At 38.1% G+C, this 22,694-nt stretch overlaps 1 protein-coding gene across 2 annotated transcripts in view; it reads left to right on the top strand.

Annotated features, from left to right (window-relative positions):
* Nucleotides 1-22,475, top strand: part of CCNK (cyclin K) — a 37,869-nt gene extending 15,394 nt beyond the window's left edge. The window contains exons 5-11 of one of the 2 annotated variants that reach the window (XM_036748003.1): nt 4,464-4,569; nt 6,313-6,370; nt 7,264-7,433; nt 7,834-8,105; nt 11,209-11,242; nt 12,816-12,887; nt 21,127-22,475. In XM_036748003.1, coding sequence (XP_036603898.1) covers nt 4,464-4,569; nt 6,313-6,370; nt 7,264-7,433; nt 7,834-8,105; nt 11,209-11,242; nt 12,816-12,887; nt 21,127-21,746 — 1,332 coding nt within the window. In that variant the 3' untranslated portion in view covers nt 21,747-22,475. The remainder of the gene's footprint in view (nt 1-4,463; nt 4,570-6,312; nt 6,371-7,263; nt 7,434-7,833; nt 8,106-11,208; nt 11,243-12,815; nt 12,888-21,126) is intronic. The other variant, XM_036748005.1, reaches the window with a different exon arrangement.
* The last annotated feature ends 219 nt before the right edge of the window (nt 22,476-22,694 follow it).

Here is a 22,694-nt window from a genome sequence, read left to right on the forward strand (position 1 = left end):
CCCCTCACAATTTAGAATTGAGGTTTATTTCAGATCTGTATTCTTTAACCAGACCAGACTGTAACAGACCCCAAAATTGATATCTGACTACTCAAGGCAAAGATAAGATTTATGTAAGATTTTTAACCAGACCTAACTGGGACTACTTATGAATTTAGGTGGGGGGTTAGCCAAGGCAGTACAGTACTAACAAATGATAAAGAGACAGGTCTCTTGCTATTTGCCTGTGAGTTAATTAGATGAAAGGTCACAGGGTTTGGAAAATTCCTAGTCCTAACCTATATATTCGCCAAGAAAAGGATTGCTCTTAAGTTCTCAATTTCTCATCCCAACCCTAATTTTTAACTCCCAAATCACAGTGCCCTGTTCATCAGAGAAATCGATGTGGCTGCCAAGTTGAGCATTCCAGAATTTAACAGTTTGTGTCTGATTATTCAGGAGGAAGAGTAAACAAAGACAAGTATACAGAATTCTAACTTGTCTCTGTAAATTTCCTAGAAGGAACAGCAACTGTAACAGTCAATTTTTCCTGCCCAGAAATCTCCCTAGGTAAATTTTACCTTGTGCACACTAGATGGCATCAGGGCTGGAAAATTCAATCTTGATCCGATCTATCTGTCCTTTAAAATGGTCTCCATTTTGACATTAAAAAAATCCAAGGATTTTTTCATAGCTCCTGCTGCCAGTCATACTTATCAACACAGAGAAACATTTTAATAACTGCTTGTCACATAGATCCATGGTATACAAAAAACAGTGGGCCTTGAGCCTCAGTTGCAGCAACAGACCTTACTTACATAAGCAACACATATACAGTGGAATTTTATGGGGGATTGAAGATGTATACACATATATAATACACACATCAAAGAATAGATAGCAGAAGGGGAAGCTCTTCATCAGTTAAAATCATAAACTGGTTAGTAAACATTAGGGATATAACTGGAATTTGCAGACTAACCATTAACCATGGTTATAACTATGCCTACTTGTTTGACATGCTAATCTTAAGTAAATAGAATTCTCATTCAGCTTTATTATTTCTATCACCAGTTAATCACTGGAGCTAAAAGTCTGATGTCATGCTAAATTCTTCATGCTGTAGCTGGTGATGTTCCTTGCAGTCTCCAGCAAATGGCAATAGAGGCAAACCAGAAAAACTCTCTTATCATACCAGTGTATCTGTATGTTGGGGTAGAGTCCACTGCTTCCCCTTGAGACAGAAGCCAGGAATACAGAGTCAGATATCTGGGGTTTTCATCAGCCATAGGTGATTTTCAGAAATGACAGGTAGCAGAGTCATGCCCTGGTGTTAACTTCTGAGATCAGGCTGACAAAGGGTGATTCTCCTACAGATAAGCTCCAGATGTGGCAGTTCTTCTGTCACCCAAATTAATATGGATCACTTCGCTTTCCTAAGGGATTTAAATATGATAGTACTTTATTCTGGCCTGAGGCACTCCTGGCTCTTAGCATATTGACCTAGAAAATCACAAATTAACATTATCTCTGTTGTATTATTTTTATTTTGTTAAACATTTCTCAGTTACACTTTTATCCACTTTTTTGGGTTGCTGAGTTTGGCGCCTCTCCTCTAAGAGATTACTAAGAGGTGAGACAAAGAAGTATCCATTTTTAATGATCTTTTGTCTAGAGGGTGAATTTCAGTCTTGTGACTTCGGGTGAATCAACCTGACCTCTGCCTACTTCTTTAAATGACAGTACTATGTCCTCACTAAGCTATTAATGCCTCACTAAGTATGTGGCAATTCAGATTTAATTTAAAACATGAGAATCTAGGGATCCACCCCAAAGAGATCAAAGTCTTATAGACACAAAAATGTTTATAGCAGCTCTTTTCGTGGTAGCCCCAACCTGGAAACTAAAAGACTGCCCACCTTTGAGGAAATGGCTAGACAAATTATGGCATATTAGTATAATAGAATATTATCGTACCATAAGACATGATGAAATGCACAGTTTCAGAGAAAACTGGAAAGACCTTTATGAAATGATGCAGAACAAAGAGAACAGTTTATTTAGTGACAGCAATATTCTAGACAAAAAATTTTTAGAACTCTGATTAGTGCAGCGATAAACCACAAGTCCAGTGAACCGGTGATGAACAGCACTACCTGCTTCCTTCAGGACATGAAATGTAAAATGAGATGTTTGCATTTTGGGACATGGCCCGTGCAAGAATTTGTTTTGTTGGAGTGTGGACGTTAAGACAAGGTTTTCCAGTTGTTGCTGCTGCTGCTGTTTTTAATTGTTGTGGTGGGGAGGGGGAGAAGATAATAAATGCTTATAAAAACAGAAAAGGGTTAAAAAAAAAGGAAGAAATCCAGTAAATGCTTGGATCTACAAGGATGTTAGAAAACAATGTAATAGTGGTTTTTGTAGTTACTACTTAGTTATATATACTTTGAAAGTAACCAAAGGTGACTTAAGTTCCTTGCTCTTATGTTAATTATAAACTGAAATAGTCAACTCTGTATGAAATGTTGATCCTTTTTAGGTCGAAGGGTAATAATGAGTATACAATTTTATCAGGACAATTTTAAGCTTTAAGAACATGGTGTGTGTGACTTTTTAAAGAGTTGTAGGACACTGGATACTCTGCCAGTTATAGGCAAAATGTTGCACCTGCTAACATTCCTAACAAAAAGAAGTCAGACATTATCATCTTGTAATTCTATCTAGTTTGCAGGTGGCTGACAGTGGCTTATAAGATCAGGACACTTAGTAATAGGAGGCAGCTTCTAAATTTAGAGGAATTTTGAAGCCACTGGAAGCAAGTGGTGACAAAGCAATAAAATAAAATCTTAGCATAAAATTTTTATACCATTTTTGAAGTTTCTCATTTTTATTTAAGCTTTAAATGGGAACTTGAAGCATGGGGCTTACTGTTTGGAATAGTTTAAATAAATATCTGCAATCTAAATGTATTTCCTTCTACCTGTTAATGATGTATGAAAAAATAAAATCGGAAGTATAACTTAGCTTATAGGTAGAACTTATATGTTAGTGATTTCCTGTACTTAGAAATCATGACATCTTTTTTGATATATCTTAAAAATGTCTTTCATGTATGTGTGTGTGTGTTATGGGTGCTCAAGAAATATTTGCATATTGACTGTTCATTATCTGAAACCCTTAATTTTTCATTACTATTAGTAATAGCCAGTTCTAATAGACTACATCTCTAAAATTAGAAAAAGAAGTCATTGAGAATTTTAGCAAAGCATGTGATGTGGCATTTACTCTAATGCCTTGCCCTATGTAGTATATATTCTTGCATAATTAAAAACATATCATGCAAAGCATGTTTTTATACATCATTCTAAAGAGATTGAATTTTTTTCATCAGTTACAGTACTTTGCACAAGCATATATATATATGCACGGAGAGATACATACAGCAGCCTTACTACAACAGTATCCTTCCCCATGAGCTTATTTCATAGGTAAAATTACTTGATGGCAGTGTTCCCTTGATGTGTCAGTAAGTAACCAAACCACTGTGCACAGACCTGCTCAATTTAGGTTTATGATTTCTAGGGAGGTCTTTATCTTTTTATACATATATAATATATTCCAAATAATATTCCTTGTCAGGCAGAATTTGGAAGTTAAATATCTGATGAATTTGAACGTCACCCAAAGCCTATCAAATTAAGGAGTTTGGAGGCTGACGTGCATATGTCCTAAATAGTGGTGACTTACTGAATTATGTTGCTGCTGCTAAACCTCGTAGACCTTGCTCTCCCTATCATTTATGCTGCGAGGTTCAGAGCCGCCAAGGTCCCTTGGAATGCAAAAAAATCCCTTTGTGTACCCAAGAGAGGGAGAGGTAGAATGAAAATGGAAGAGCGTGGGTGCTTGAGTCCATAATATTATAAAATAGTATGTGTTGCAAAAACCTCAAAGCAAACGTAAAGTATAAACTTGATATTAATGTTAAGAGGGTCAGAGATTTAGAGTATTAAGGGATCTTAGATAGAGGCCATCTAATCCAAATCCCTCACTTTACAGATGTGGAAGTGAGGCTTAGGGAGATAAAGTGACTTGCCCCAAATCACTCAGAATAACAGAGATGAGATCCTGAAATTCCCAACTCAACTGTGCCATTCTACTCCCACTGTGTATACTTAAACATTCTTTATGTACGAGGCCAGATATTTTCACATTGCCTTCATTACCAGAGATTTTCAATTGCATAGGTTAGGTCTCTGATGAGAAAGAATAGCCTGTTTAAAATTTTCCCTATTGAGTTCTCCAGGAGGCACATAAATTATCCGTGGTCAGAATTCAGATGTCAAAAGCATGTTTAGAGATAAGTAAACTGTTAAAATCTACATGGAGCCTAATTACACAAGAAAAATTAATTTTCAAGCTATATTGAGATGTCATTACAAAGAGCATCATAATATCCTGGGGTTTTTTTGTGTGTTTTGTCTTAGGAAGAAGTTATGGTTCTGGAGAGGATCTTATTACAGACCATAAAATTTGATTTGCAAGTGGAACATCCCTACCAATTCCTCCTCAAATATGCCAAACAGCTTAAAGGTAAAGAATCAGCATTTTTGCTAAATAGAACAAGCACAGCCCTTTTGACTTTGTGGTGACACTCTTTCATTTTCTGTTTCTCAAATTAAAATCATAGAAGTAAAGGAAATGGGATATAGTGGTCAGAGTTGTGGATTGGGAGTGAAGAAGCCCCTTCTGTTCTCAGCCCTGTCACTGACTGCCTGATTGATGTCCCCTGGCCAGACCTCACTTTCATTGTTTGTAAAGTAGAGGTGATAATATTTGCCTATTGACCTTGCCAGGGTTGTAAGGATCAAATGGAGTGATATGTATGAAATGCTTTGTGCTATAACACATTTAGGTGGCACTCTAGAGTTTGTATTGTTTTCCTCACGACAGTCCTACTAAGTGAGTATCTTTTTTTTTTTTCATACAGACTTGTGCTTTTATTGGTGTGGAAATCCCCCACAACTTAGAGTTTTAGGGAGCTGCCTGGTGTGCTGAAAGATTAAATGACTTTCCTAGGATCACTTAACCACACTGTTGGTCAGGGACAGGATTTGAAAATGAATCCAGGTCTTGCTAGCTTGGAGGCCAGCCATCTATTCACTGTGCAGTGCTGCTTCTTATATCTTAGTTGTAAAATCAAATTTACAAAGGGTTTTGCTAAAATAATTTTTTTAAGTACTATAGTCAGTTCAAATCATTACTGTGCTTACTATGTGCCAGGCTAAGTGCTAGGTGAGCAGAAAAAGGGAAAAACAGACCCTGCCTTCAAGGAACTTACTTTCTAGCCAGGGAGACAGCGTGCAAACAACTATGTTCATGCAAGACGTAGGCTGAATTGGAGATAGTGTGAGAAAGAAGTCACTAACATTGAAGGGGACCAGGAAAGGCTTCTCGAACAAGGTGGCATTTGAGCTGAGCTTGAAGACAGAGCCAAGTAGGTGAAGAATCTCAAGTGTGGGGTGCACCCACTAACAAGGCACAGAGTCAGGAGATAGAGGGTAGTATGCTGCTAGATAATAGAGGATTTGGAGAAGAGTGAAGTGTAAGAAAACTGGAAAGGTAGAGAAGGGGTCGGGTTGTGAAACGGTCTTAAAGACCAAACAGGATTTTATAATTTGATATTGTAGGTAATAGGAAACCACTGAACTTTACTGGGAAGTAAACATCATGGGACCTGTGCTTTAGGTAGATAATTTCACCAGGTGACTAGAGTTCTGGATGGACAGAATTGGGGAGAGATAGTATTAGCCCCATATTAAAAATGAGACTTGGAAGATGGGCCTTCTAACTGGAAATCCACTCTTCTTTCTGGTGCATCATATAAATAAAATTTGTTTCTGTTCAGTGGTAATGCTAGAGAAAAGATTATCTCACCTGCCTCCAAATATCACAGTTGCTCTGTAAATTTCCCGATAGTATCTTGAATTTACAGAGGCTCTATTTCTTTCATAAAATTCACTGGAGACTTTTTAGTGGCAGGGAAAATGAGAAAATAGTCTACAGTAATTGTATTATATAAGTACATTAATCTTCCACAAGGCTTTTTTTTTTAATATGTTCAGTATGGTGAGAAGAAAAGATGAAAACATAAACAGGAATTGGTCCTATTTAAATTTTTAATTATTCCTTGCCTGTCTGGCAGTTAGGGATTGTTTGCTCTCTGTATATGGTATTCTCTGTTTGACCCATACTTCACTTTTGTTAAGACACTCACTGAGCTCTTAGAACATTTTTCCCCATATTTTTATTAACTTATTCCTTTTCTTTTATTAGGTGATAAAAACAAAATTCAAAAATTGGTTCAAATGGCATGGACATTTGTAAATGACAGGTAAATTTTACCAGTATATTAAAAATGTGGTACAGATATGATATATAGTCTTAAGTTTTTAATAATTGGTTTGAATAATCTAGTTCATGACATCTAGAACTACATATTTAAGAACTCTTAGCAACTGGATCATTCTTGATAGTTGTTTTAGAGCAAATGTTCTTCCATAAAATGGGGTTTATGGTACCAAATTGGTTAAAAACTCCTATTTTAGAGCCATGGTAGGTTAGAAACTCTTATTTATCTTTTCATAAAAGGACTTTTTTTTTTAAATGCTAGCTCTATTTTATTATAGTTACTTAAAGGAGTATATTGATAAATTTAGGAAGCTCAAAGGTAGCTCTAAAATCAAGATTTTTCCCCCCCATATGTGCATCTCACTTTCTGTAATTTATGCATTTTACTTAATCTTGGTTTTAGTAAGACAACATGGATACTGCCTGTTCTGTAGTGGTGGGGGACTGGTGTCTGTGCTGGCAGACATGGCTGGTGTATTGCTTGGTTTTGATAAATGAACTTTTTTTTTTTTAATCTTTATTACGAGGACTGACTCAGTGGGTAGGTGATGGACTAGGGATATATTTGGAAATGGACACAATGTAAAATCACTTCATCAATAAAACAAAGATAAAAATGTTTGAAAGAGGGGCAGCTTAGTTCAAATCTGGCCTCAGACACTTGACACACTGACTGGCTGTGTGACCTTGGGCAAGTCACTTAACCCCAATTGCCCTGCCCAAAAAGAAAACAAAAAAAGTTTGAAGAAAATTACATGAATACAGTTGCTTCCTAAGTGCTTACACAAGTTTTACCACTGGAAGTATCCTGTGAACGTTGGATATCGTTATGTGACTAACTGCATTTACAATGGCTCTATTTCTTTATTATTCTAGCTTGTGTACTACATTATCACTACAGTGGGAACCTGAGATCATAGCAGTAGCAGTCATGTACTTGGCCGGCCGTTTATGCAAATTTGAGATACAGGAATGGACATCGAAACCAATGTACAGGAGGTGGTGGGAACAGTTTGTTCAAGATGTACCTGTTGATGTGCTAGAAGGTACTGTAAGCTCGGCCATGTTTGGTAGTGGTCTCAGTCAAACTTGACAAAACCTTACCTTTCCTTTTAAAAGGCTTAAGTTGAACTAGCCTTATTTTCATCTCTTTCTGTCTCTCTTTCTCTCTGAAATACACACACGCACTTGCACACGCACATATACGGAAGCAGACCTGGAAGGCATCATCAGTATTTAATCCAGCTTCCTCAATTTCCAAATGAGGTCCAGAAAGGTTCCTTGCCTCCCTGTTCGTGGACAGTGGTATGTGGGATTGAGAAGAAAATGAAATCCATGGTTGTTAAAAGGCACACAAAACAAAAATGGTCTAGGTTTTATATCTTTAAACATGAATTTATTTGAGATATCAATTTAAGATGAACTCAATCTCTGTGTTTTATTTAGACATTTGCCACCAGATCCTGGATCTCTATTCACAAGGAAAACAGCAGATGCCTCATCACACCCCTCATCAATTGCAGCAACCACCATCTCTTCAGTCAACACCTCAAGTGCCCTCCGTACAGCAGTCACAGCAGTCTCAAAGTTCTGAACAGTCACAGCCACAACAGAAGGAGTCCCAGCAGACAGCACAGCAGCAGCAGCAGCAGCAAACACAACAGTCTAAGAAACCGTCTCCTCAGCCCAGCCCTCCCAGACAGGTTAAACGATCAGTGGTGAGTTCTTCTGGATACTGTAGAAGTGGAGAAATCCTCTCGCCTTTCCTAGTCCCCCAAATCCATCTTTGTTGCTGTGAAAAAATTTTGATGTATATTAAAATGATGGTGACAGTCTTAAAATCACTATCTTACTCAATGTTAATTTAGAAACCTAAAGCTAATGGGTGAGTAGATATTAGGATTATAGACTTAAGAGTTGTTAGGGACCTTAAAAGCTATATAGTCCAGGCCTCTCACTTTATAGAAAGGTTAGGTAACTTACCCAAGGTCACAGAGATAAAGATGGAGGCAGGACTTGAACCCAAATTCCAGGGTCATTGTTCCTTCCATTGTAAAAGAGCACCTAGCCGGTCAAAATTCATTCAGGTTTCCCTGCCCAGACAGACTGCTTACTTCCTAGGGTACTGACTGATGTGAATGAAAAAACATTGTATTATTCTCTAAGAAATCCAGAAGAGAGGGAGATGGCAAAACACTACAGACAATCAATAGGTTGACTCTATTTGCAGAATTGAGAAAGGAGAAATGGGAACAGTCCTGAAAACTAGGTTCTAATATCTTTAAATGGATAATAAAACATAGCTTATGAGCATTACAAAAGAAAGAGGTGATTGCTAGAAATTAACATGAAAATAAGCCATTCATATTAAACCAAACCTATATCTATTGAGAATTTCCAGTCAGAGGGATCAAATTTAGGCTACATATGTTTTATATTTGTATTCCAGCAAGCCATTTGACAGTCTATTAGAGTGGTTTTGTGGGCAGAAAGGAAAAATGTAACTGAATGCTAAAGCATTTAGATGGATTGAAGAACAATACCAAAAATACCGAGTGACAAAGCACACTGATATTATCCCAGAGGAAATTCTCTAATTACATACTTTGTCCTGTCCCCCGTTTATTTCCCTTTATTAAAGACATCAGCTTATTTTGAGAAGGAAAACTCTTCATAGAACCAAAGAATGTGAAAGATGGAAAGGATCTTAGCACCTGCCTCCTTATTACTATACAGAAACTAATGAGTTATCTCTTACTATGATAATTATATTTTAATATAATTAACTATAATAACTAGTCAGTCAGCTTTTTTGTTTCCTCTACAATGCTTAGGGTAATATCTTCTATATTTCAAACATTTATTGAAGCTTGGGGGAGGAAAGGAAGGAGAGGAAGAGACTAAGAATAGTGCTTATTACTATGTGCCAAGAACTGTACAAAGCACTTTACAAATACTATCTCGTTAGATCCTCACAGCATCCCTGGGAGGTAGATACTGTTATCCGCATTTTACAATTGAGGGAGCAGAGGCAGATTGACTAAATGACTCAAGGCCACACAGCTATTAAGTGTCTGAGGCTGGATTCGAACTCAAGACTTAATGACTCTGGGTCCAGTGCATCACCTAGCTTCCTCAAATTCAATTTTAATCAATTAAGTGATTAAATATTAAAATACCAGAAACATACTTATCAAATTTTCAAGTGACGTGAAGCTGGACAAAAGGTCATGTGGGTGAAAATTATAGGATAAAATAAAATATCATTTTCTCCATTTTACTCTGCTCTCATTGTATATATTCCTTCCACTGATTCAGTTTGCAATTTATTCATACCTGCCCATCCTATGTGACTTCATGACCATGTCCTTCCATAAGTTCTCCACTAAGGACTCAACAGGATGCTGTGGGTCTCCTTCACATTCTCTTGACATTTTGAAGATAACTAGTGAAGCATATGAACTGTCCGTTAGTTATCCTTCCCTTAATCCTTAACAGAGATCAATGAAGAGTCATGCATTTTTTATTTCACAGAAAAACACCACCACAAAATTTACAAATAAAGAAAAGGAAACCATTTTTCAATGTCTCCCTCTCTTCTTCCTTCCCAGAGAACTGTCTCTCATAACAAAAAGTTAAAAAGAGAAGGAAAAAGCAGCCTGCCAAAACCAACCAACATGTCAAAGTTGGAGCTTATTTTCAGGGCTTCGCACTTTTAGTCCCCACAAAGAAATCAGAGGAAGTGCCTACTCATAGCTCTTCTTTGGAGTCAAGCTTGTATTTCTGTAGTGTTTAGTTTTCCCATTGAGGTCTGAGGAGAAAACTGTAATATAACAGCTATTTTCCATGGCAGTTTTAGAGATTAAAAGTTCCAGTAATAATCCTTTTAGAGGTTATAATACAGGGAAAAGTACACATTACACAGTTGATAGTTATCATGTTTCTTCTTTATAGCTGATACACATGCGATCAGATTTGCTGAATTTATAAAGCCAGAGAAACTGACAACTCACCTACAATTTTCGCATTTTTGTGGCCAGCTTAAGTAAATGTTTTCTCCTGTTACTTATAACGGCACTTCCTGAATTGGGAAGAAAGTAAAGAAGTAACTCCTTTTATATAATACTGCGCTTTATTTATTGCGTTCTTGCGAGAACATTGGCAAGTATTATCCCTGTTCTGCAGATGAGAAAAGTGAGGCTCAAAGAAGTTCAATGATTTGGTCAGAGCTGAAATGCAAACCCAAGTCTCCTAACTCCCAAGAGCAGTGCTTTTTCTACCGTGCCATACTGTATTTGCTTGCCTTCAGCAGTCCCTACCAGATTTTCTGACACTTAATTTATTGTACTAATTCAAACAGTAGTGGTAGTATATACCTTCCAGTGGAGACATCTGTGTAATTTGATATTTAAAATAATATTTCATTAAGTCTATTTAATGTAGCTTCTAAAATAATCACTGGGGAAGTAAACTATCAGTGAACAAAATATAGGTGAGTGTATTGGGTAAGCATTGAGCAAAATTTTGTTCTTTAATATAAAAATTTGGTCTAATATCCAAATGGAGAAGGAACAATAAAATAGGAAAGAACACACTGTCATCTGCTGGAATCCGTCATCGGCCAGATGTTAGTCTTATGTAAATCACGGTAGGTTTTTCTAATAGACCAGTTGGGGGTGGGGAAATGTATCTATGATCTTATCTCTCTATGGTTCTGATTTTGTTTACTTCTACCTTGCTAGTAACAATTGATTCCTTTCCCCCTCCCCCCATCCATAAGCCATGTTCTTAGTTAACATTTAAAAACTTTCATTTTATTAGGTTGTTTCTCCTAAGGAAGACAACAAGACAGCAGGTAAGCTTGTTTGTTTTAATATTTAATTTTTACTTTAATCAAAATGCCTGTGTCTCAAATATATTGCTTCTTTTAGAAAACATTTACTTTCCGGGACAGTAGTAGCCCTAAACTTTGAATACCAGGGGCCTGAAGTTATTTCGTTTCCCTTCCATTGAGTTTGTATTCTCCTGGTGAAGATGTATAATAATAAAAGCATCAGGGTTCTGTAATGGGGGACAGGTAGTAATAAACTAGCTAATAAAAATCATAATAAAAATGCTTAAATATTTTTGTACTCAAATTTTTTGTGTGTGAAATCTAGTCTTAGTTATGCCATTTCATTAACTAATGAAAGACAAGTTAAGGGCTTCAAAGTATTAAGAGAGAGCCACCTAAATCTCAGAGATAGGGTGAATTAGGAAGCTAGCATGTATATACAATAAATAGGGGTGTTGCTTAACAAAATTGTGTAGCAGTCCTCCCACAATCAGCTCAACAAGCCAGCCTTTCATTAGACTCTTGATTCCAGCTCTAATTTCTTTAGGGTTTGGAATTTTTGTTAAGATTTCATAGAGGAACCTCTCGAGTTATGAAAAGACTGAAAAGTGTTTGAAGTAAGTTATTCCTCATTTGTTCCACTTTGTCACGGAATAAAGTGCTCCTTAATGAGTAAAAATTTGAGAGACCTATACTCCTTTTGGCTTCAAAACAATTTAAAATTTTTGATATATTGGTTGAAAATCTTTCTAAAATAAATAATATGCTTCTTAACAGTCATAAACAAAGCTATTAAACTTACTTGATGACATGGGGTTATCATTATTAAATAACCATACACTTTCACTGTATATGTGATAACTGATACTCTCAGTGCAGTTAAAGCAGATCTGCTCCCCCTCACACTGAATGGCCCTGGACTGATGTGCTTTGTTAATTCTTGAGTTTACTTTTTCTGTCTCTTCCCTTGCTGAGAGTGATTCTTGCTGTTATCAGTGTGCCTGTCTCTCAGATTCCATCCTCCGCCCCTCCCCCACATTGTTTTTGATAGGTTGTGACTTGAAAATAAAATATTGTTCAGTGCACTGTGGCATAAAGAAGAGTTCTGAGTGAGAATGTTGAAGAGGAGCTCTCCTTTGAACAGAAGTGTATTAGCTTTGGTTGAATGGACTTTGAAATTTCTTTTGACTGTTTAGGGCCTTATTTGCTTCCCTAGTCTCAGCTGTGTGCCAAATAGTTGAGGTGGCTTTTATAAGTGAACTCTGGATCTTTCTGAGGTGTTAATGATACGTCCCAAAAATTATTTGAAGGGGTTTTCTCAAGTAGGTTTATGATTTTTTTTTTCATCTCTACTAAAATTAAAAAATAGTGGTTGGAGGAAAATTAGAAAGAACTTTTTAACAAGAAATAATTTGTCCTTTTAACTAAAAGATAAATGTATAATGGTTTAAATGGATCCTTTCTAAAGTCTCCTTGCAAGCCATATATGGTTATGTTTCAGTTATTTTTCCTAAAAGCCCAGATCAGTATAAAAAATTTTTTTTATTCTCATGCAGAAGTATGGGTGGCTTTTTAATGCAGTTTTTCTTTTTAGAACCACCACCATCTAAAATCCCCAAAATTGAGACCACACACCCACCAATACTACCTGTACATCCACCTCCAGGTAAGTTTTCCTTTGAGATTAGCTCATTGGCAACCAGGTTTTTCTTTTTTTGTTAAGAAAGATTCAGACACATTGGTTACTATGGAGAGAGTACTGGATTTAGAATCAAAGGACCTGGGTTCAAATCCCACTTCTATCATTAACTTTGTGCTCCTGGGCAAGTCACTTAATCTCTCTAGGCTTGTATTTCTTCATCTTTAAAATGAGATTGGATTACATGGCCTCTATGGTCACCTTCAGCTCTAAATTTTTGAATCTTTGAAGCATTGTGGATCAGAAAAAGGAAAGGGATAGTAGTTACCATTAATTTCATAAAAATTATTTTCAAGGACAGCTGTAATGAAAACCAGCCTGTAGGTGAAGTTCCAAGTTAGAATAATCTTTTAGTTCTTATTGATGGACTTGCCTAGTAACTGTGTAGAACACAAGGCCTCACAGTAATATTGACCAGCAATTTACTCCTCAGATTCTCCCATTCTGAAATTTCAGACAATAATGAAGTGAATGTTAGAGTAAATTTTACAGAGAAATCCTTACAGAACTCATGACCCATTTTCCCAAATCACTATGAGGTAGCTGTAATTTTTAGACTGATTTATTGGGGAAACCTCTTGCTCTGCATTGAGGTAACATTAGATGCAGTGTTAAACTTGGGGCAGAAATCTGTGTAATTGTTTAAAAAGACAATAGGAGCCATATTGGTGCTGGAGAAGAATCATTGCCAACATTGAATTTCTTTCTGTGCACGTCTGAGAAAACTCTTAATTTTTTAATGACATTCATTGCTTCTATCTTACTGTGTTGCATAGTTCCTTTGTGCATTTGTCCAGTGGCTGTTTGCGTATAGTATGTGTTTAATTTATCCCGCTGAGGCTTATAATAACTTCTTGGAAGCAGAATCATTCTTTTACTTGTAAATTCGCATGGTTACACTAATGTAAGTTAACTTTATGATTTAAAAAAATAATCTCTGCAGTTGAGAAAGAAGTATGAATTGTGCATCTACTATGTGCTTAACTTTGTATTGTAGGGAACATGAAAGAAGCTTAAAACATAGTCCATGCCCCCAAAAGACTTAGCATTCTAGTTAGTAGAAAGATGTAATCAGTGTTAATTGTGGCGTGAACTATAAGTGCTAAGGAGTTCCAAAAAGTACCTACCTGTGTGCTGTAGTGATCAAAAAGAACTTAATGGAGAACATGATAACTCATCTGGGCCTTGGAACATTAGTGGAACCTGGATAGTTAAAAGGGAGAATACATTCTTAGGTGGGGAGTAGGTTGTGCAGAGGTGTGAAGACTGAAGCAAGAGCTTATGTTAGGAAGTATAGGGAAATAGAATGCTAGAAATTTAATTGTAAAGAGTAACTTTGAAAAGGCATCTAGACCCTAATATAGGAATGTCATCTGTAAGACCCCTGACAAGTGATCTGTCAGCCTTTAAACTGTTCTCTGTAAAAGGCCAGCTTTAGGTAGTAAAGCCAGGATGTGAACAACCTTGGAAGGTAGGCAACAGGAAGGAAACCATGATATACTTCATTTGATTGACAATAGAATTAAGAATCTCCTTGTTGAAAGAAGTGTAACAGGCAATCTAATCCAACCCATATTGGTATCCCAATATCTTTCCTACAACATACCTAGCAAATGGTCATCTGGCTTCAGTTTTGAAGATAAGGGGGAAACCCACTACCTCCCAAGGGAAGCCTTTTCCACTTTTCGATAGCTGCTGTTGTTAAGGAAATGTTTCCTGACGTCAGGCTCAGATTTGTACCTTCTGCTCACTTGCTCAGGGTTCTTCTCCCTGCAGCCAAGCAGGACAAGTCTAATCCATCTTCCACATGACAAATATTTGAAGATAGTTAGCATATCCCCCTAAGTATTTCCTTCAGGCTAAACATCCCTAGTTCTTCAAACATTCCTCAGAAGGTATTACCCTTTATCATAGTGTTGGCCTATTTCTGATTTTTATTTTATCAGTTTCTAAAACATGGCACCCCAAATTGAACATGATGTGATCTGACTGTGGCAGAGTGTAATGAGAAAGTTTCCAGGCCCTGGACACTATGCGTCTTAAGGTAGCTTAAGATCACAGCAGCTCTTTGGGGCTTCCGTGGATTATTGTGCCTACTCTGTGCCAAGAGCTATTCCAGGTACTGAGTGTATGAGAAGAAAAAAATCGGCCCCCAAGGAGTTTAGCCCCTTTTAGAGTGTAGGCGTACTTACACAAGTAAACATAGAATAAATACAGGGTAGTTAGGGAGGTCACTAGGAATCAGGACTGGCAGGAAAGACTTCTGATGAAAGAGGGATTTGGTGAAACAGAAGCAGTGGTTAGGAAGGGAATGCATTCTTGGTCTGGAGGACAGCAAGCATAAAGCCTTAGTGACAGGAGATGAGATGTTGTGTGAAGAACAAAAAACCAATTTGAGTGAATTGGAGAGTGTGGGAAGAAGAAATAATGAAGCTGGAAAGATAGATTGGGACCAGGTTCTGAAGGCTTCTACCCAAACAGAGGAGTTTATGTGTTCTCTAGAGACAATAAGGAGCCTCTGGAGTTTGAGTACTACAGTAACATGGTCAGATCTGCACTTAAAGAGAACGTGTAGAGAATGGAGTGGAGTGGGGAGGAAACTGAAAAAGGGGAGACCAGAGTCTGAACCAAGGTTGTGACTGTACAAGTGCAGTAGGAAGGAGGAGTCAGATCGGAAATATTGGGGAGGTAAAGACAGCAAGACACAGAAACTAATTGGATGTGAGGAGTTGAGGATAAACACTGAAGTTACAAATGTTGCGGACTAGAATAATGGAGCCATGATGATCATTAGACCTGGGGGAGTTCTTGAGGTCAGCAAGAGATAGCCTTTGAGAACCCAGAGTCACCCTAGTCCAAGACGATGTTGGTCACTGAAGTGATGTTTTTCCACATGACAACTCTTTTAATAGACAAGGAGAGGGGTGGCTGGGTGGCACAGTGAGTAGAACACCGGCCCTGGAGTCCGGAGGACCTGAGCTCAAATCCACCTTCAGACACTGGACACACTTGTTAGCTGTGTGACTTTGGGCAAGTCACTTAACCCCAATTGCCCTGCCTTCCTCCTTCCAAAAAAAAAAGAAAAAGAGAGAGAGTGTATAAAGAGGAAAAAGAAGCTCCAGGACAAAACCTTATGGTACACCTGCAGTTAGGGGTCAAAATATAAATGAAGAATGAAGTATTTTTAACCACACAAAGAGGATGTCGTTTGCAGAAGGAGAGGGTGATTAGCAGTGTCAGATGCTGTGAAGAGGTCATGAATGGTTGAGAAAATACCATAGATTTGTCCATCAAGATCGCTAGTAATTTTGGAGAGAACAGTTTCATTTGAGTTATGTCATAAGCCAGACTACAAAAACTTAAGGAGAAAAGAAGTAATGAGTATAAATGTTTTTCCTAGCACTTTGAGAAGGGAAGAGGGATGATAGCATGAGAGTATGGCGGATCTTGTAAAGATGCTTGGTTTTGTTTTGGTTTTTTAGGATGGGTGCACTTCAGAAGGCAGTAGGGAAGAAACTAGTACGTAGAGGGAGGTTGAAGATAGGGAAGGGGAGTAAAGTTGCAGTCTGCTGGAGAATGTGACTGGGGGTGGGGGGAGTAGATTTAATCAAGGGCATAATGTAGAGACTTTGGCAAGGAGACGGGCTGTCTCATTATCAAATACTGGAAGAGAAGAGAGCATTCTATGCAGCTTCATGCTTTCAGTGTACATTCTGTGTTTCTCCCTATCGTTGGATGGAAAGTGAGCCCTCTATACACTCTACGGATGTACTTTAGTGGCTCCGTGATGTCATTCATGTGTATAGCAAGCTGCCCTATCCCTGTTCATGTTCCCTTCCGTGGGGAATGCACTCAATGAAGTGGAAGCTATGTTCTAAGTCTTTTAATATAACAATAACCCTTGACTGTAGGAGTGTTGCAGTGTTCTCAGTCTCCCTACATGACTATGTCATTTCCTTTCCTTGTCATACATCACCTATATAAGATACTTTACACCTTAGTGATGTGCTGTTTAGTTTTGACTCTTGAGAGGAGAGAGATAGACCAGTTTTCTATCCAGTTGAATATCAGTGTCTTGACATCAGTCTTTCTTTGTCTATTGGCAGGGGAAGCTTGTTAGGCCGGAATTATTTGAGTTGTCATGTACTCTTATGTTATGGAACTTGATGGCATGCTGAATGCATCTGCATTTAGGAGCACCTGGAGGACCTTATCATCTATAGAGAATTCCTATTCCATTTGAACTGTGTGTTAGACAGACATCCAGCATGGCAGTGAGAGACATCAGCAAGCTTATGTTTCCCTGTTGTATTCCTCTTTGATAATCAGGATTGTTGAACAGTTGTTCCTTGTTTAGTTTTCTGAGATTTGAATGTATGGATGGAAAGATTTGTTGGAGGAAAGAAAAGTCTCTTAAGGATGTATTTTGCTCAGCCAAATCTTATGCTTTTAAGTAATTGACAAACAGTAAACACAGTGCAGTTTTGTATTCACTGTATTTCTTAAGTCAGTTGTTACTGTGAAGATATAGTCTACTATAGAATATAACTTGTGAAAATATACCCTATCTCTTCTCACGTTTTTCTTAGACACCTCTGATTCTTGCATAGATCATTCTTGGAGAGATTTTTAAAGAAATGGGAAAACAGGCAAAGAGAGAGTACTTATCTATGTCCTCTCAATCTTTTTTTTTTTTCAATAAGAAACATCATCTGCTCATAAGTGCCTTCACAGTCATGTTGCCCGCAGCCAGGATTTTGGCCCAGCTGCTTCACCTCTGTTTGCCACCTTAACGCCATTTGATTTTCTTGTATGGCACATCTAGGGACTGAGCTATCAAGAGTCCAAATTCAGCGGCCTCACTTAAATTGATAAAGAAACGTGTTACAGAAATTGTCATGTTATGTTGTGATATATCTCACCATGCTTTGTTCCATCTCATTTTTCCCTTCACCATTTCTTGCTGTTTTATGAGGTGATACTGCTTGTAATTTTCTGTCATCCTCTGGAACAATTTGTAGAACAGTCGATACTGTGAAATGGTATGACCCTTGTACACATCTCTTGTCATGTGTCAAAGTCAGGAATGGTTTTTGAATGGTGTCTGAGCTCCCTTGTCCTCATTCTGATTGTTTACATCAATGAAAGTTTTATAAGGGATGGTGAATAGTCTGTGGTACTCTTGTTTATTCATATTCCATTTTTCAGCATCAGTAACTTGTTTGAATAGGTCACCTTCCAGATATTGGTGAGTAAACATCTTATACTGAGGGGGATTGTATGTGCAGTAAGATGACCCAATCTCTTTATGTCAGGAATTTTTCCCCAATATTTTTTGGTTGAAAGTTTTATTTTTTTCAAAATGTTTTATGAATGCCTCTTATTTTTATGTCACAGTCACTTCTAGAAATACTTTCTCCCCATCCTCTCCTACTGAAATTGAACCTTTCTTTGTAACTCACACCATTAAATAAAAATACCAGATTACAACATTCTGCTAGAATAGCCCCACCTCAGCCATATAGGACATATAGTAGGTGTATATTATCGTCTGTTCTCTGGGACCATTATTGCTGAAAGATTATTCTTTAAACAGCTTTTTAGAAACACTTCTATTTTGTTGAGTGAGGTATAGATTTCTACTGTACAAAGCCTTTTACATTAAATATCTCATTTAATCCTTGCCATTTTACAAATTCTTAACAGAATTAAAGTCCAATGATATTTCCCTATGTGGATTCCCTACCTTTCCTCGGTATATTGCCATCATTTTTCTGTGTTGTTAGAATATTTCCTGAAGCTTAGATTGCTGGAATGTGAGGTATGTTACAAGGCTTGAATGGTTGTTTGGGGCAGTGAGAAGAGAAGCCTTTTTCTTTTCAGAAAGTAATCTTAGTTGTAAAAATACATATATGCAGACTCCTAAATCAGAGCCCTTACATTGTTTTGGTAATTACATTTCTTTGAGTAGAAAACCGAGAATGTAGCAGAAAGTGGAAATGTAAATAATTGAGCAGCAGATTCATAGCTGTTCCCTTTACTGTTTTGTTTTGACCCCACTTTTACACAAAACTGAGCTTTTGTGAGAGGGCTGCATGTCCTTTGTCAGTGCTTTAGCCTTTAAAGGCCTGTCTATCCAGTGATCATTCCCACCTTCCTTTCTCATGTGAAAGTACCGGAGCTTTTACCTAGAGTGAAAAACCTGCTGATGATTGGAGCTGTCTAAAAGCAAAATGGCTGGCCTCAGGAGATAGTTGTTAAGACAATGCTGGGTGACCATTTTTTGGGAATTCATAGCCACACATGGATTGGAATAAATGGCCTCAGAGGGTCATTCTGACTAGAGTGGATCTCCAATCTAGTGTAAACGAAGTAACACTAACTCTTTGGTAGGTAGGAAACACTGTAATCTACTGCCATGGTTCATTATCGTACCACTTGATGAAGTGCTGTACCTTTTGTTTTTTCAAGAGCAACGAAGTTTCTGTTCCCTGTTTCTAGTATTGGAAAATCTTGCTTCATGCAGCTTTAGCTTTCATGACACTGAAGTAGATATTCCGTGTAGATGTTTTATTTCTAAAGGGTTGCCTTCTATAGATGTTATTAGGTTTGGCCATTACCTGTCATCTCACAGTGGCCTGTCCTGTGATCTCACTGTACTTGAGTTCTAGAGAAAGGGCTCTTTAAGAGGCTGAATTAAAACTACACGTCTCATTTGGTAGCATAGGAGTCGTCTCATTTTTATTGCTGTCTCTTGTTTTTATGTCACCTGCATTTCCCAGTGTATCTTTTCTCTCTTCTCTATATTATATATAATTATACCTTATAATAACAATTAGGGAAAAAAAAGTTCAGCAAAACTAAACCAGAAGTTAACATTTATTGTGCCACTTCCATAGTCCCACCTCAACAAAGATGTGGGAGTGAAGAAGTCCTGGGTTTGCATCCCTTCTCTACAGATTACTCGCTCTTTAAGACTTTGAGCATGTTGCTTTAACTTATGAGCTGTACTCTTCCCTCTGTACAGTGGAAATATTAGTGTTAATGCTACGTGTCTTTGCAACTTGGATCAGAGAGAAGCATATAAAGCGCCTAGCTGTTATAAGTATCATTTCTTAGCATAGGTTCTACTCATCACTATTGTATTCTCCACCTATCATGGGGCCTGGCACATAGCTCAGTAAGTGTCTAAATGAACCCAGTTTGATTGTGAATCATTAAGTGTTTTAAAACCTGCTGGACAGAAGAAACACTCCTCACCTTCAGGAATTTCCATTCTGTTGATGTAGCACATTTACATAGGTACTAAATTTCTGAATTTACACACACACACACAATCTACACAAAATAAATAGGGGGAATTTGGAGGATATACACTGATTGTGTGAGTCTGGAAAGGCTTCTTAAGGCTGCTGAGTCTTGGAGGGAACTGGGAGTTCCAGGTTGAAACAGCACATTAGGCATTATTTTTACATTACATAGAGTGTGCCAAGGCCCACAGGCTGGACTGTCATGTACAGAGAACAGCAAGTTAGCCCAAGTAACGTATATTCACCTTGGGAATGAGAGTTGTAGCCAGTTGTGAAAGGCTGTAAGTGACAAGTTTCTGGTGATGAGGAGGTAGATGAGTTGTGATGTGCATCTTCTTCTTTATACATGACAAGTTGGGAACAGTGCTGGACTGATCATTCGTAGAGATCAGAATGTAGGCTTGAATTGCAGTGCTGATCTTTTCTGACTTGTTTACATTTGGGCAAGTCATGTAATCTCTGAGGCTTACAGAAAAATAATTTACCCCACAGGGTTTTTTTAGGAGGAAAGCATTTGGGGGCCTGATAGCAACATAGTATATTTGGATTTCTACTTCACATAAGTTTAACTTGTTTAGGCAAATTATTTTTTATAATAATTTAGATAATGTCATTGTTAACCTCTACATAAGTCTAAACTCTTTCCTATTTGTAATAACTGGCATTTTATTTTTTGCTGTTTGTTGACATTAACAAAAAAAATGAAGATAATGTTCAAAGAAACCAGAAAAAGTGTAGGGTTGTTTGTTTTTGTTTTTTTGCTATATAATTATGACTATATTTATGATTTATATTTAGCTAATGTTGTAACTTTTGACAAAGCATTTCCTGAATATATCATTTGTATCTCTCATTTGTATAGTGATCCCTATTTTGGTCTTTTCTCTCCTCTTTAGAACGTAAGCCAACCCTCACAGCTGCAGTTTCAATGGGAGAGGGCGAGCAGACCGGCACAGTGGAGGCTGGAGATCTACCAAAAGTCCAGATTCCTCCCCCCAGTCATCCTGCCCCTGTACATCAGCCACCTCCTCTTCCTCACCGCCCTCCACCACCACCACCTTCCAGCTACATTACTGGAATGTCAACTACAAATTCCTACATGTCAGGAGAGGGTTATCAAAGTCTGCAATCCATGATGAAGACAGAAGGACCAGCCTATGGGGCTCTGCCTCCAGCATATGGACCACCCACTCACTTGCCATACCATCCTCACGTTTATCCTCCAAATCCTCCACCACCTGTCCCACCTCCCCCCGCATCATTTCCACCACCCAACATTCCCCCACCAACTCCTGGATATCCTCCCCCACCAACATACAACCCCAACTTTCCACCTCCACGATTGCCTCCAACTCATGCTGTTCCTCCCCACCCTCCTCCAGGGCTTGGGATGCCACCTGCCAGTTACCCTCCTCCAGCTGTGCCCCCAGGTGGGCAACCCCCAGTGCCACCTCCCATCCCCCCACCTGGCATGCCTCCTGTGGGAGGACTGGGACGTGCAGCTTGGATGAGATAACATGATGCCTCTTCTCCCCTTCACCCCTTTTTTTAAAACTCAAAAACCAATTTTTTTTTTCATTTTTTTTAATCACTTACCTTTGAAGTATAGTTTAAATGACAAACTAGTTGAACAGCAGGGTACCTTGTGTAGTGCTACACAGCCGCAGTGCAGACAGAGAATGGAATGGTGAACTTGACCTCCAGTGGGCCTTCCCAGTGTGGCTTCTTGTATAGCTATTGCAAAGCCAATTCTAACCTGACTTGACTCATTTAAAATCAGCTGTTACTGCACCGGATTACTTTATACTAGTGAACATGGTAGCCAGCCATATTGGCTATCTGTAAGGAGTAAATTTCCTTTTAAAAATCAGTGCCTACTTTTACTGAAAAAATCCAGTGTCATCTAAAGTCAAAACTCCGTTTTCCTTCAGTAATGCTCTCCAGTGATACATGATGCTGTTGTCAAGAGTTTCTTGGTATTCCTTTAATTTTAAAATTGTTTTGGACAGGTTGGCCTTTGCTGAATTTGGGGCTCTTTTTGTTTGTTTTTTGGTGGGGGGAGACAAGGGAATGGAAACCGGACCTTGGAAAGTAATGTATGTTTACATCCATTTACAAATTCCTGTACATACAGATATATTTTTAAAGTGTGAATGTAACATCATACTGTGAATTCCATCTTGGTTACAAATGAGACTCCCTCAGTCAGTTGCCTACCCAAATAAAATCAGTTCTGAAAATAGAAGAATGGTTTGTTGGGGGCGGGGAGGAAAGTGGACATATGTGATTTAAACCCCACTGTTGCACCCTCTTCTTGCTCTCATGCTTCTGGAATTCCTCCTTTTCACAGTCCCAAATCAGTCAGCTGAATCCCACCTTTTCCCTACCGAATCTTACGGACTAACCTGTGGGGACTAAACTGCCCCTGTTGCTATGAGAAGATCTATTAACAACTGGCTTTGTG

This window comes from Trichosurus vulpecula, chromosome 3 (assembly GCF_011100635.1).
Source record: "Trichosurus vulpecula isolate mTriVul1 chromosome 3, mTriVul1.pri, whole genome shotgun sequence".
Classification (NCBI taxonomy): domain Eukaryota; kingdom Metazoa; phylum Chordata; class Mammalia; order Diprotodontia; family Phalangeridae; genus Trichosurus; species Trichosurus vulpecula.